Raw genomic sequence first — 12,456 nt, 5'->3', positions numbered from 1 at the left:
AAGAAGAAGCAGCTCATTTATAGTAGAAGTAAATCACAAAGAGTTCTCCTAATCAGCAAATGTATGAAAATGGTTAATAAAACGTCTTGAAAAGCACAGAGGAGGCTGTTGTTCTGTTCTGTTAGGATACCCGATCAGAGTTCAGAAGAAAACAACCAACAAGGTCAAAGAAAATGCAACATCAAAGTCTATATACTGGTTTATTAGAAACATAGTGGGAACAATGAACTATGGAGATTATGGTCTTTCCTCCAGTTGAGACATATTTTTGCAATGAGACAAATAGTCACAATACCACACTGGGGTGTTTTTGCTCAGTTATACATTGAAACAATAGGAGAAAGTGGCAACTTGTTTATCTTTACCAGAAGCTTTGTTTTTTAAAAAAGGAGTAATGGTGTTTTATCTATTTATTGATGTCCTTTCCACTTAGAGAAAATAAGCAATAGAAAAGGTATTTATTATTTACATCGGACAATACTGCAAATATACATGCCTAGCATTTAGCTAACAAGTAAGAGACACGGGTCTTGCTTCACACATCCTTGTTCTACAAATCAAACAGTAATTTCACATGTGTTAAATGTCTAGAGAAGAAAGAAGGAAGAGGAAGAACGAAAAAGATTATACAGCTTCTCTGACTAGCGGCACATGTACTACAACAGAATTACTTTGACTGACAGCACTACAACCTGAAGAGAGCAATTTTATAATGTAGCACTTAGACAAGGTACAAACATTTCTCTATGAATTTCTACACTGCAACATACAATTATTTCCATCACAGAAAGCGCTGATGTTATCAATGACTTACAAAAAAAAAAATGGAAAGTAATTAAATTCCGTGTTTGCAACAAAATTAAAAAGATGCTCTGTGATACAGGTCTCAGAAAGTAATCTGGTCTCTGACAAAGTTTCAAAAGGTGAAATCACTACATTTTTCATCCTGTAGAATTGGATGCAAGTATGTACCTTTCTCAAAAAAAACCAGTATTATTAAGGACAGGTCTTTAAAATTTAAGTACTGAGTGAAGGACCGATAAATTGAAACACATTTTAGCAATCACATTAGAGCCATGAATAGGGTCTAACAATAGTCTTAGGGAAGCAGGCCAACAAAATGACAACATGAGCTAATATTTATGGCAGTAAAAGTTTTCTACATAAATCAGGATTTGTGGAGTCAAATTTCGCTCACTTGCTGTTGGCTTATGAATTAATCTATTTTCGGTGACCAGGAAACTGCTTTTCTGAAAGATGTCATAAAAAGCCACGAGAGTAACAAGGGAAGAAAAACACAACACAAACAGGTGCAGCCACTATGCAAACTTTTTGCACGTTCTAGACATTTTCCAGAACATGAGCATGTATTAAAACAAAATCCAGAGTAAATGTCATTGTACTGGCTTGCTAGAGGTTAACAGGTGATTTCCTAGACAAGCAAATCAATAACATCAGTGATACATAATGCTGTTATCAGCATCATGTTTTACAGTGGGGGATACATCCATTTGGAGAAACACTTACTTTCAGGTTACAAGGGAGGAGGTTTTGTTGACTGTCTGATGTTTCACTGATCATTCCTTTCTCAGCCTTTGCAACCTCAATCTGTATTAAACAAAAGCTAAACCATAGTGAAAGGCTAAACAAATACTTGCAACTTGGAATATATGACTGCTAGCAAGAGGCCTTACAAAATTCTCCAAATTACCCAAGATCTAATTTCTCTACTAGCTTGTTTTTAACCAAAACAAACATCAGCATACAGTTTAACAAATAGTATTAGCAGTACTACGGAAAAGATAGCACTTGCTTAGCATCTGTTTACTCATCCAGGATCTGCATATCCTTGAGCACCATGAGAATCCAGAACACACTCCCTTATCTTTAAGGAAATAATTTTCAATCCCCCACAAAACTTCTGAACAAGGGGCAGAATAGACCACGTTCTAATGCCACTTAAATACTTCAGGTCTAAGTTATGGTTCTGTCAAGTTATATTAACAAATTAGTGTGTTGGCAACAGTAGACGAAGTATGTAATGTCTGCAATCCTGTGCTTTATAATATTTGGCCAAAAAGGGAGTAATTAGGGTGTCACTTACGAACACACAGACTCACTTCTTCATTTCATCTCTAAAAGAGCTTCCAAAATGAACACCACATGAATGAGCCCAGAGAAGAATTTTCTGTATTTTCTAATGATTCAAATAGTAAAAGTATAGCATCCTAAAACTCTTTTAATTACATAATCCTCATCCCTTTCTCTTCAGAACTGGACAATTGATAGGGAACTCAGAGTTGTTTAATTTCTACAGTTGATCTTAATGGTTGATTTTATGCCTTGCAAATATTATTCTAAAGCGTTAGAGTAAATAGAACACTAGACTGTTGTTGATTTAAGTGATTATACATACTTTTTCCCATCCAAAGGATTATTTACTAAAGCAACAAACTGAATAGGAATTAAAGAGTACTCCTTTTTATCCACAGTGGAGTTCACCCATGGAATTCATTGCTACAGGATATAATCAAAGCTAACACCAGATATAAGAGAAACAAGGATATAGAATAGCAACCTTAATGTGACATTTGGGTTTTACAACTGCCTACTCCAGACGGGAAATAGGCAGGTAAGACTTTCAGGAGAAGAGGAGAGTTGCATTAATTCAACCACATCCTGAATGTAATGCATCAAAGGATATGCTTCTAACAAATGCACCAAAATAAAGACAGTATGTAATTCAATTTCTGGACTTTTTTTTTTTTAATAATTCAAGACTTCAAGCTGGTTTATCTGACAAAATAATCCCTGGTATACTGGTTTCTCTCCGTACAAGAACTGGAGGACTCAGTCATTCATATTGTTGCACTTTTTTTGAAAACTTCACTGCATGCAGTCAGCTTCTGACCTTCTTAACTTGAGAGATCTGTCAAGATGACAGCATGAAGACCTGTGATCACCAGAAAAGTAATGTTACAGAAAACTTTCACCCTACGAAACAAATCTGGCTGGATTTAGTAACAAATATTGATCAATCTGCTGCAGCATAGAGGACAACAAAAACCCAAACCCAAAGCATTTTACTAGCTTAGCACGTAATACTTACAGCATCCTTAGAACTGCCTAAAGATACCACAAAGGCTTGTACAACCTACCTGACTATATAGACTTTTTCACTACATCATTCTTCAAATAGAAAGCAAACAGCCTATTTCAAATAGCCTGTTTGCTGCAGTCCAAGAGAAGAAAGTACTTGCTAATGTTCTTCAAATGAAAGCTTATCCTCCAAATAAGACACTTCAACTTCACAAAGGCTATCATTTCAATATGCAAAGAGAAAAGAGATGGAGAGAAGCTGAACTGAATCCAGCAGCTTTACATGCATGTGAAAAAAGTTTTACTGTTATGAAAGGGTGCATCAATTGACGATCCTCTCAGATAATGATTCGTTTGATGATATTCCTTTCCAGGAGTCTTTTTAGCATTGCCAGCTATTCTGAAGTTGGGTGCTTTTGCCAGCCTTTGCAACTCTGCTACTCCAAGAAACATGCTGGTAAAGCTGCACCTCAAAATTATTTTAAGTCTTCCAGTTAAAGGTTAAAATTGTTGCACTCCATCCCCCCAACCTGCTGTCTTACAATTTTTTTCTCCCATATTTTTTGACTTTTAGCAAATTACCTGAAATGGAAGAACACCGTGGCTACGCAGGCACAAGCGCATTAACAGTACCATTCTCTTCCTTGACCTCCCTCAACAACATCCCCAAAATAATGGGTTATCTGTTTCCATAATGCATACAGTTCTGTCCTTTCATTCTATGATCTGACTGCTCTGATCAAAAAACCAGAATATGGCTCAGTATTGTACCTGCAGTTTAAAAGACAAAGAGGGAATTCCATGCACGATAATTTGCAACTGATACCTGTAAGCTCCACTGCTACCAATAATGGATTCAAATCTTTCCAGTTCCTACAAGTCACCAGGCAAGTTGTCCACTTTCTCCAAGTAACTCCAAACCAGCCGCCTCCCACTGATTTCTGTTCCCAAGTTCAATACTGTCTATAGAACCTTACCTACCAGGCGAGCCCTAAGCCTTGCAAATTTAGAGGTTCTGGGTTTATCCCATCTTAACCATTAAGTGGTTTCAAACCAATAAAAAGAACAGTTAGGATGAATAAGTAGAGGTGGCAAGAACTTAAGGAGAGATGTTTTATTCCTATTTTTTGTGGGATGAGTTTCCTGGCCTGCATGGTATGGGGAAGCGGATGCAGTCAACTTAAGATAACTGTTACAAAAGAGAAAGAATGCTGTGGTTGCAGAGCGACTGCTGCCTCCCCACTTTCCCCAAAACCCTTTTCTCTGGATCTTAACTGACCTAAGATGACCGCCTCAGAGATTTATATGACGTTTACTTCTTGTGCACAAGAAAATCTAACCATATGCCCACAAGCCTGGAAAACACTGCGCCTGCAAGCCTGTATATATTTCTCCCCCTTGACATCTTTCACCTGCTCCCATCCAACTAGGCCAAAAATAAATAAAAAGAAGCCAGCTAAATTTCTAAAACATTTGAAGAGGGGAAGGAAACCTAACAGCCATTCTAGGATTGTGCAAACTGTCATCTAAGTTGGTTTGGGATTTTTTTCAGCATGCTACCCAAGGGGTTCCTACTTTTTTTTTTGTTGCTGTGACTAACATTTTTATGAGTGACCTGGGACAACAGAGTTTTAAAATGTAACAGGAAGTCTATGTGAATCTCTTTCATGCTGTTCCCTATCATTCTTCTCAGTACATCGTAACAAATATTCCCCAGTGTCACCATAATGGAAAAAAAAAAATTCAGTTTGAGCTCTCTTTTCTTCTTTTCAGTAATTGGCTAATTTTAAAGCATAACAAGCAGCACTCCTGCTGACTATGTGAAGTTCATTTCAGCTTTTAAAGTACATCATAATTTTTTCATATGTATGTATACTCATATATCAACACGTATATACTGTCACATGTAATGTCATTAAACAAATTACCCTCTAGTCTGTGCAGTCTTGCATTACAACTTACTTTGTCATCACCTCAATATCACCTGTACAGACTGGCACATAAAAAACATTCAGTCACCTGAATATTGCAACACAATGTCATATTGTACGATAATTTTTAAACAGCCATCTCTAGTGAAATCAACAACAAACACGCAAAAACCATGGCAAAAAAGCATGGCATGGTTCACTGCCTCCACAGACTTGCTTTATTATTACAGAGTTGTGCAATTTATTCTGTCTACAGAAAATGTGAACAGTAATAATTCAAAGCTTCAAAACATATGGAGAGATATTGGATTCTGAAATACTCTTTAAAACAGGTAATTTTAACAGCATTTTAGTACTTGCTAATGTAGCAATGCAGATATTTCCCCTCCAAAGTTTTCATAAATACTTGTTAATTTGGGGATAGAAGTCAAAGAGCATCCAATCATGCTGGAATCCATCTTTTCTTTCCAAGGCAGAACAACATCCTTGGTCTCACTCAGGCACTTCCGAAAACTGTACATACTTGGTTTTGAAAATACTGTGTAAGGTTTAAAATATATCCTCTGCATCATCATTTGTATTCTGGAGAGATGATCATTGTGATTCATTCAATATCATTCTGATTAATCACAGTCACTGAAAGGAGAAATAAAAGCAATTCCCGTTGTTTACCAGGAGTTCAAAGATTTGTCTTGAAGAAATACATGAAAAACTTCCAGCTAATATCTGACCTCCGTCACCTATAAAACCATTAAAATATTTTCTTTTTACTGCCATCACTTACCAAACACCAATAAAAGTGCTCACCCCCTCTAAAAAAAAACCAGCTTTCTAGAAGCTCCTACAGTTCTCATTCCATCTGGGTAAAACCTGAAGAGTTCAGAAAGCAAGTGTAACTTCTTGGGAGCACTTGGACCAGGTAGATAGCTCACAAAAGCCGATCTGCTGATAACATGCAGCATCAGTAAAAAAACCACAGCAAGCTGTTCTCTCTAAGCATTTTTCCCCGACTCCTTATTTGAAAATAGTAGTATTTTACTGAAAAGAAAACTAATGAATTGTGTGTGAAGTAAAACAATTGAAAGCAGAATAATTAAAAATTTTTATCAAGTGATGTAAACCACAACTTTGTGGTTCAAGTTTTTATAAACCAAAGAAAGCAATTAGCAAAAGATTGTTCTGATGCCCTACTTAGAGAGAGAAAAATCATGGTTTGCATGTTTCAAGTTCATACAAATAACAAAAAAAAAGAGGTTTATGCCAAGGCTCAAGGTTCAGAAAGACAAAACAAAAAGCCTACTTCCCACCACTAATGCCAAAACCTACTTTCCCCCCATTTTATTATTTGTTTTTTTCAGCTTTGTACTACTATGATACAGGAAAACATCACACTGCATTAATCTCACCAAAAAAACAAACCCAACAACAGATACAACTCTCTGTCTTATTACAGAACACAGTACTTTATTTGCAATTAAGTTTCATATTATTCTGAGTTGTCGTTTAAGCTCTATGTTTGCATCAGACTGAACATAAAATTTTATTGTGAAAATAACATGATGTTGGATCAACTATGAAGTCATAAGCCTACAATCAGTTTTCCATCTCCAAAGTCTTTCATTTTGCACATTAAATTTCCTGTTTTCGGTAGACACTCAAGATGTGTCATTCTTGAGTTTTAAATGGACATAGCTACTCCTACATGCACAAGATTACACTCTTTAGTGCTACAGACCTGATGCTAAAAAATTCTATGATGAACTGCATTTTCTCAATTCCATGTTATTAACCGATGCTTGGAAAGTACTTCATACCAGCAGAGATAACTAGTATTAGTATTTAATTTTGCTTACTTGAAAAATAAAGTATTTAAAGTATTAAGGATTTAAAGCATTTGCCATTTTTAAAGTATTTAAAGAATCATTTTTTCGGCTTAGCAGATGTGTTATTTTTAACAAGTGTGCCACAGCTGCCATTGCCCTCCACAAACCTCATCAGGGTTTTGCGGCCTTGTTACTTTCTACACTTGGAAACAAAAAAGCAAATTTTATCATGATAAGAAACTATAGTAGTCTATCATTTTAAAAATCACACATGCACAGATACCGAACCGAATGAACAACTCTGTATTTCCTCCCTTTTGGCACAGCCAGACACACTTACTGCCCAGACTGAGGTAGGAGACACAAGGCATCACTCTGCGCAGTGAGACCTCATGGCAGCTTTTCAGCTGCGGATGTAACCTCACCGTAAGTCATGCAAAAAAGCATCACTCTGATATATGAATTCTAAAAAGCTTTTTTCCAGAAGCCCATGAAACACTTCCTTGATGCTTTGGAGGAGAGCACTGGCTCAGGGATAACTCAGGTGCAGACCCAAGAAGAATGGAGTAATGAAGCAGGCTGAACTAGGTTTCACCCTAGTGAGGACTCTGCTAACAGCTTGAAAAGGGGAAACACCTAAAGACACAGTAAATTAAAAGAAAAGATGATTGCTCATTTACTAATTCATCTCTCAAATCCAACTGAACAAGATCACTAGGTACAAAAACAAAAGCTCTGCAGTGGGATTCCAGTTTCATACTCAAGACGGGAAGCCCTTCCTTCAGGTTTTGTATTTTGATTAATCTTCAAATGAATAAAATCTATGACCATAAGCAATTCATAACAACATCAGTTCTCATCTGTGGAGGTATTGCTGCAATGCGAAAGTACCTCTGCATTACTGAATATTAGGAATCAGGACAGTAAAACAATTATATCTGAACTTGCTTTGATACAGAAAGAGTTTGGCAAGAACCAGAACGAGCAACTGAAAGAACCTCCATTATTTTAACATCACAGCTGATTATTATGTCTTCCCGTGTCTCTCCAGCAAATTTATCCTCATCTATAACCCAACCATATTTCATGATATTAAAGAAAGTATGGATGCAGCCCAACAAATTTCCAGCAGGGGTGCCCTAAGCCCAGCCTTGGCATTGAAAGATCTGCCTGGTACCCTCAATCCGTGGCTTCAAGAACAACCCACTACCTGCCCCATCCACCATCACCCAGCTCCTCTGCAAAAGCATTCCCACACACCGCCAACCAAGGCGAATGACAGTCATAGAGGCAGAGTCTCAAAGCTGCCAGGGCCTCTCCTCACCTGCTGCCATCACCCTGGGGAACTGTGGCCTCTGCAGCCCCCAGTAGTGGCCACCAAACCCAGGGGGAGGCACCTGCAGAGGGGAAGATGGGGTTTGGAACGGGTGGAAAGCTGGTGCAGGTGTTGGCAGTGAGCTGGAAAGCTGCCTCCATCTCACCATTTGCACAACCTTGCCAACAGCACCCACCGCATCGCTTCAAGCAAAGCGATGGGGGGAGGAGGGGGGAATAAAGTGTGTTTTCAGTGAAAGCAAAAGGAGCTGCACCAGGGAGTGACGAGGAGGGGGTCCGAGTCCTTCTCGGAGAAGAAATCAGAGGGACCCGGAGCGAGAGCACCTCTCAGGGAGGCTGGGGGGGGCGGGGGAGAAGATGCTCGGATGGAGAGGTGGTGGCCGGGTCCCCACGGGGCTCATCAAAGCCAGGGATGGGAACGCGGAGGCGGCCCCGCAGCCCAAGGGACGGAGACACCGCGGACGATGCGCGGGGCTGAGCGCGGCTTCGAGCCGAACCGCCGTCCTGCCCTGCTAACGAATAGTCGCTGGGTGTTCGGAGTTTTGTTTTCCGATTATGCCGGGGGCACGGATTAACATTAACATATTCGCCCGCGGCCGGACACCGCAGGTCTCCATCCAAAAATAATTCGTTTCTTGGATGGCCGCCTGCTAAGCTCCGCAATTTAACGAACTGAACTTTCTCAAAATAAGAGAGAAAATCTCCCTCCCGAAAAACCTCCGTAAATCAGAGAACTGCTCTTTCTGCGTCGCTCCTCGTTTTTACACACACACACACACACATACTCCGAAACCCTAAAAAAAGGCACATCAACCGGGACGCACGGAGGGCGAGCACCTAATCCCCCTCTCACTTACGCCTTTCCCCGACAGTCAGGGCAGACGCGGGGCACGATTTTCCGAAGTGAAGGAGCCCCGCACCCCGCGGCCGACAGAGCACCAAAGTGTTATCATCATCATCATTATTATTAGAGGGGGAGGGGTTAATAGTAATAAAAATAATCATAATCATAGAATAGTTTGGGTTGGAAGGGTTCTTAAAGACCATCTAGTTCCAAACCCCTTGCCCTGGGCAGGGACACGTCCCACTGGATATAATACTGGAATAACAGTACCAATAATTATAGCAATAACAAAAAGAATAGCAACAACAAAAAATACATAGGAAATAAGCGGTGAGCGACTAAGTTTAAAGTTTCTCGGGTAAATAGCGGGACGCGGGAGCAGCCGCGAGGAAGGAGCGCGGAGCATCCCCGAAGCCGCCGGCCCGGGGGACGCAGCGAGTCCGGCTCGGAGGGGACGTACCGGCAGTCAGGCACACGGGCAGGAGCAGCCGAAAGGTGAGCCCGCACACCACCTCGGTGGCCATCGCGGCTGGCCGGAGGAGCCGCGCCTCCCTCTGTCTCGCCCTCTCCGCGCCCCACCGCCGCTCCTAGGGGCGCCCGTGCGCGGAGCCGCCGCGGCGGCGGAGCATCGCCCGCGCTCTCCTCACGCCTCCCGCCGCATCCCGGCGGCGGCCCTCTGCAGCCAGCGGACTGACGGACGGACGGACGGACGCACACGCCCCCTCGGGGCTCCCCACTCGGTCCCAGCCGGCGGCCCCGCACGCCGCGTCCCGCACCCCGCGCAGCGCAATGAAACTGCCCCGCGCCCCGCCCCGACGGGGCCGGGCTGCGCCGCGAGGGGCCGGGCGAGCGCCGCCTGCCCCTGCTGTGCCCCTGCTCCTTCCCCTGCCCCTGCCCCAGCCCGCACTCCTCGCCTCGCTCCCGCCCCGCTGCTGCCGCCGCTGGCTGCGCATCCTCTCCGCGGGGACCGTCCTGCCACCGCGCTGCCACCCCCCCGCCGGCTCCTGTGCTCCACTTAGAAATCTACGTTTTTCCTTCATGCTTCTTTTTGTGTTGGCTTTGGGGCTTTTTACTGGATTTTTTTTTCACTATTTTATTTTTACTTTTTTTTTTTTTACTTTTTATTTTCTTAGTTTTTATTTTTACTCTTTTTTACTTTTTATTATCTACTTTTAATTATTTTACTTTTTTTAACCTTTTATTATTTTACTTTTTATATTTTCACTTTTTGTTTTTTTCAATTCCCATCGGTTGGTTTGTTTCGATTTTTCTTTTCTTGCTTTTTTGTTTTTTTCCTTGGGAGCCAGAGGGTAGTTTTCTGTAATTTGTTCATTTCCCACCCCAGGTTTCAGCAGCACCTTTAGGCCCACAAGAAAGTTGTCGCCTGGAAAAAAAAAAAAAAAAGAAGAAGAAAACAAAACTAGATCTGTGGTCACTGGAATGTATTTGACTTTTCTGGAAAGCTTTTTACCCTTTAAAACACAGTGCTGGTTAGAAAGTGCTGTGGGTTTAAAGGGGCAGTTTTCAAGGCTCAGCTGGTGTGTCCCTGCATGTCTGCTGAATAAACCTAATAATCTGGCTTGAAATAGTGATGCTGTAGAACAGAAAGTTATTCATCATGTTATAAAAACAAGCAAAAGTCCACTTAATGTTCAACAAAGTATTGCAGTCCTTCCCACTTAATTAAGGCAAGTTTAGACAGAACATCCTCTTTGTGGGAGCACCGTTTGAGATAACTCTTTACTCACACGTGAGATTTGGAGTAGGAGAAAGTGGGAGCAACAACCCTGCAGTCCTTAACAGAAGTTCTCAGTGCTTCTCCCTGGTGAAGGACTTCATCCAGTCTAACTTCTAATCTAAGAAGTCCCAGATCTGCTGCTGAAGTCCTGGCTTTCTGACTTTTGTAATTATTTAAGCGTCCTTTGTTTTCCCGTGCTTTTTTAAAAAAAAATATTTTCATATCCTTGTTGCAGAGAAAAGCATTTGCAAACATGAGTGTGACTCACAGGGAAATACAAAAGGTCTTTTAAAGAGAAAAGAAAAAAGCTTTGTGATTTCAGGGTGCAAATTATATATGTTGAGCCATGTGGACGTTGATTTTTGTTTTATGTATAATGACAACTATTCAGATACTCAAATATGGTAGAACAGGCTAACTGGCTCTGATGTTAGAATATTTGGAAAGTAAAGAACTCCGGGCTTACATATATAAAGATGTTCAGGAAAGCTAAGAAAAATCAACTACAGACGCTAATGCAATGCGCCTAACAGGTCCATTAAAAGGACCCATATCACAAAGGACCCAAATCATGAAGAGCCTAAGCCTCCTCTGAAGAGGTGCAGACATTTCACACTTGGGCATGAGGGTATGTGTGGAGTTTAAATGTAACTTCTGTCCACATCAAAAGAGATTGTAATGAATATGGCACCATAACTCAGTGTCAGGGCACATCCCAGGGAGTTCGCTCCCTGTTTTCCTGCACTCAGGCCCAGTGCAGCTCACCAGACCATCTTGACGCTGGTTCTCCTGGAGCAGGTTTCTGTACACGCCGGTCTTCATGAATATACCTAGTGATCGTGTGTGTAAGACAGTAAAACACCATGGATCAAGTAGCACTTAATGTGCTAGTGAAGTATCTGACCAGCTCATGGGAAAGTCAGCTCCAGAACTGTTTTGAAGCCCATAGGATCTGTCTCAAAAACTCAGTTACAGATGAAGTTCTTGTCTTACGGGTTACAAAGCAAGCCATTAATAGGAGTAGACTGTACGTGTAAGATACATGCACAAACAAAAGATTCTGTGCACTTCGGCAGCACATTTTCAGATATTGATTCGAGGGGCTTTATTTCATTGCTCAGATTCACTAAAGCAAGAATAAATTATTTATTAGTTTTGTTGTACATTTACCAAGTTGTTTGCTTCCTGAAGCTCTGATATTATTCTAATGCTTAAGAAATAATTAGCCAGTTTTCAATACTTGCCGTTCACGAGGTATGAATAGTGGAATTAAAATATATGTATTGCGTGGCTCATTACCTCCTGGCAGATCGCTCATCTACTGCAAGATCTATGCAGTCGCAGTGCCACCTTTTGGCTAAAAAGTCTTTCGTGTAAATGACAGCGCTTCTTCCCCACAGCTGCTGGGAGTTAACTGTTTGCATACACGTAATTTCGAGAGAACAACGAGACATTCATCGTCCAACCATACCTCTGTAGTGGTAAGATTCATAAAAAATATATGAAAGGCCTTGCCAAGAAACGTGTTCACCTTCTATAGTTCAGCTGTTGACAGGAACAGTAAATGCATTAACCTGAAAATTGGAGGAGTGCTATTAGCCAGCACGGAAACAATAAAGCATAGGGCTTTGACTAAAATATGCAATACAAAAAGAGAAACTGAATGGGAAAATTGTCTGCTGAAAT

The 12,456-nt window shown here is 41.0% G+C and overlaps 1 protein-coding gene across 4 annotated transcripts in view; it reads right to left on the bottom strand.

Annotated features, from left to right (window-relative positions):
• Positions 1–9,587, bottom strand: part of PIEZO2 (piezo type mechanosensitive ion channel component 2) — a 311,046-nt gene extending 301,459 nt beyond the window's left edge. For all 4 annotated transcript variants that reach the window (XM_069853757.1, XM_069853760.1, XM_069853758.1 and 1 more), the window contains exon 1: positions 9,493–9,587. In XM_069853757.1, the coding sequence (XP_069709858.1) occupies positions 9,493–9,556 (64 nt within the window). In that variant the 5' untranslated portion in view covers positions 9,557–9,587. The remainder of the gene's footprint in view (positions 1–9,492) is intronic.
• Between the last annotated feature and the right edge of the window lie 2,869 nt (positions 9,588–12,456).

Source organism: Phaenicophaeus curvirostris, chromosome 3 (genome assembly GCF_032191515.1).
Source record: "Phaenicophaeus curvirostris isolate KB17595 chromosome 3, BPBGC_Pcur_1.0, whole genome shotgun sequence".
NCBI classification, from domain to species: Eukaryota; Metazoa; Chordata; class Aves; order Cuculiformes; family Cuculidae; genus Phaenicophaeus; species Phaenicophaeus curvirostris.
The sequence above is the reverse complement of the archived record's forward strand: the minus strand, read 5'-3'. Positions and strand labels throughout refer to the sequence as shown.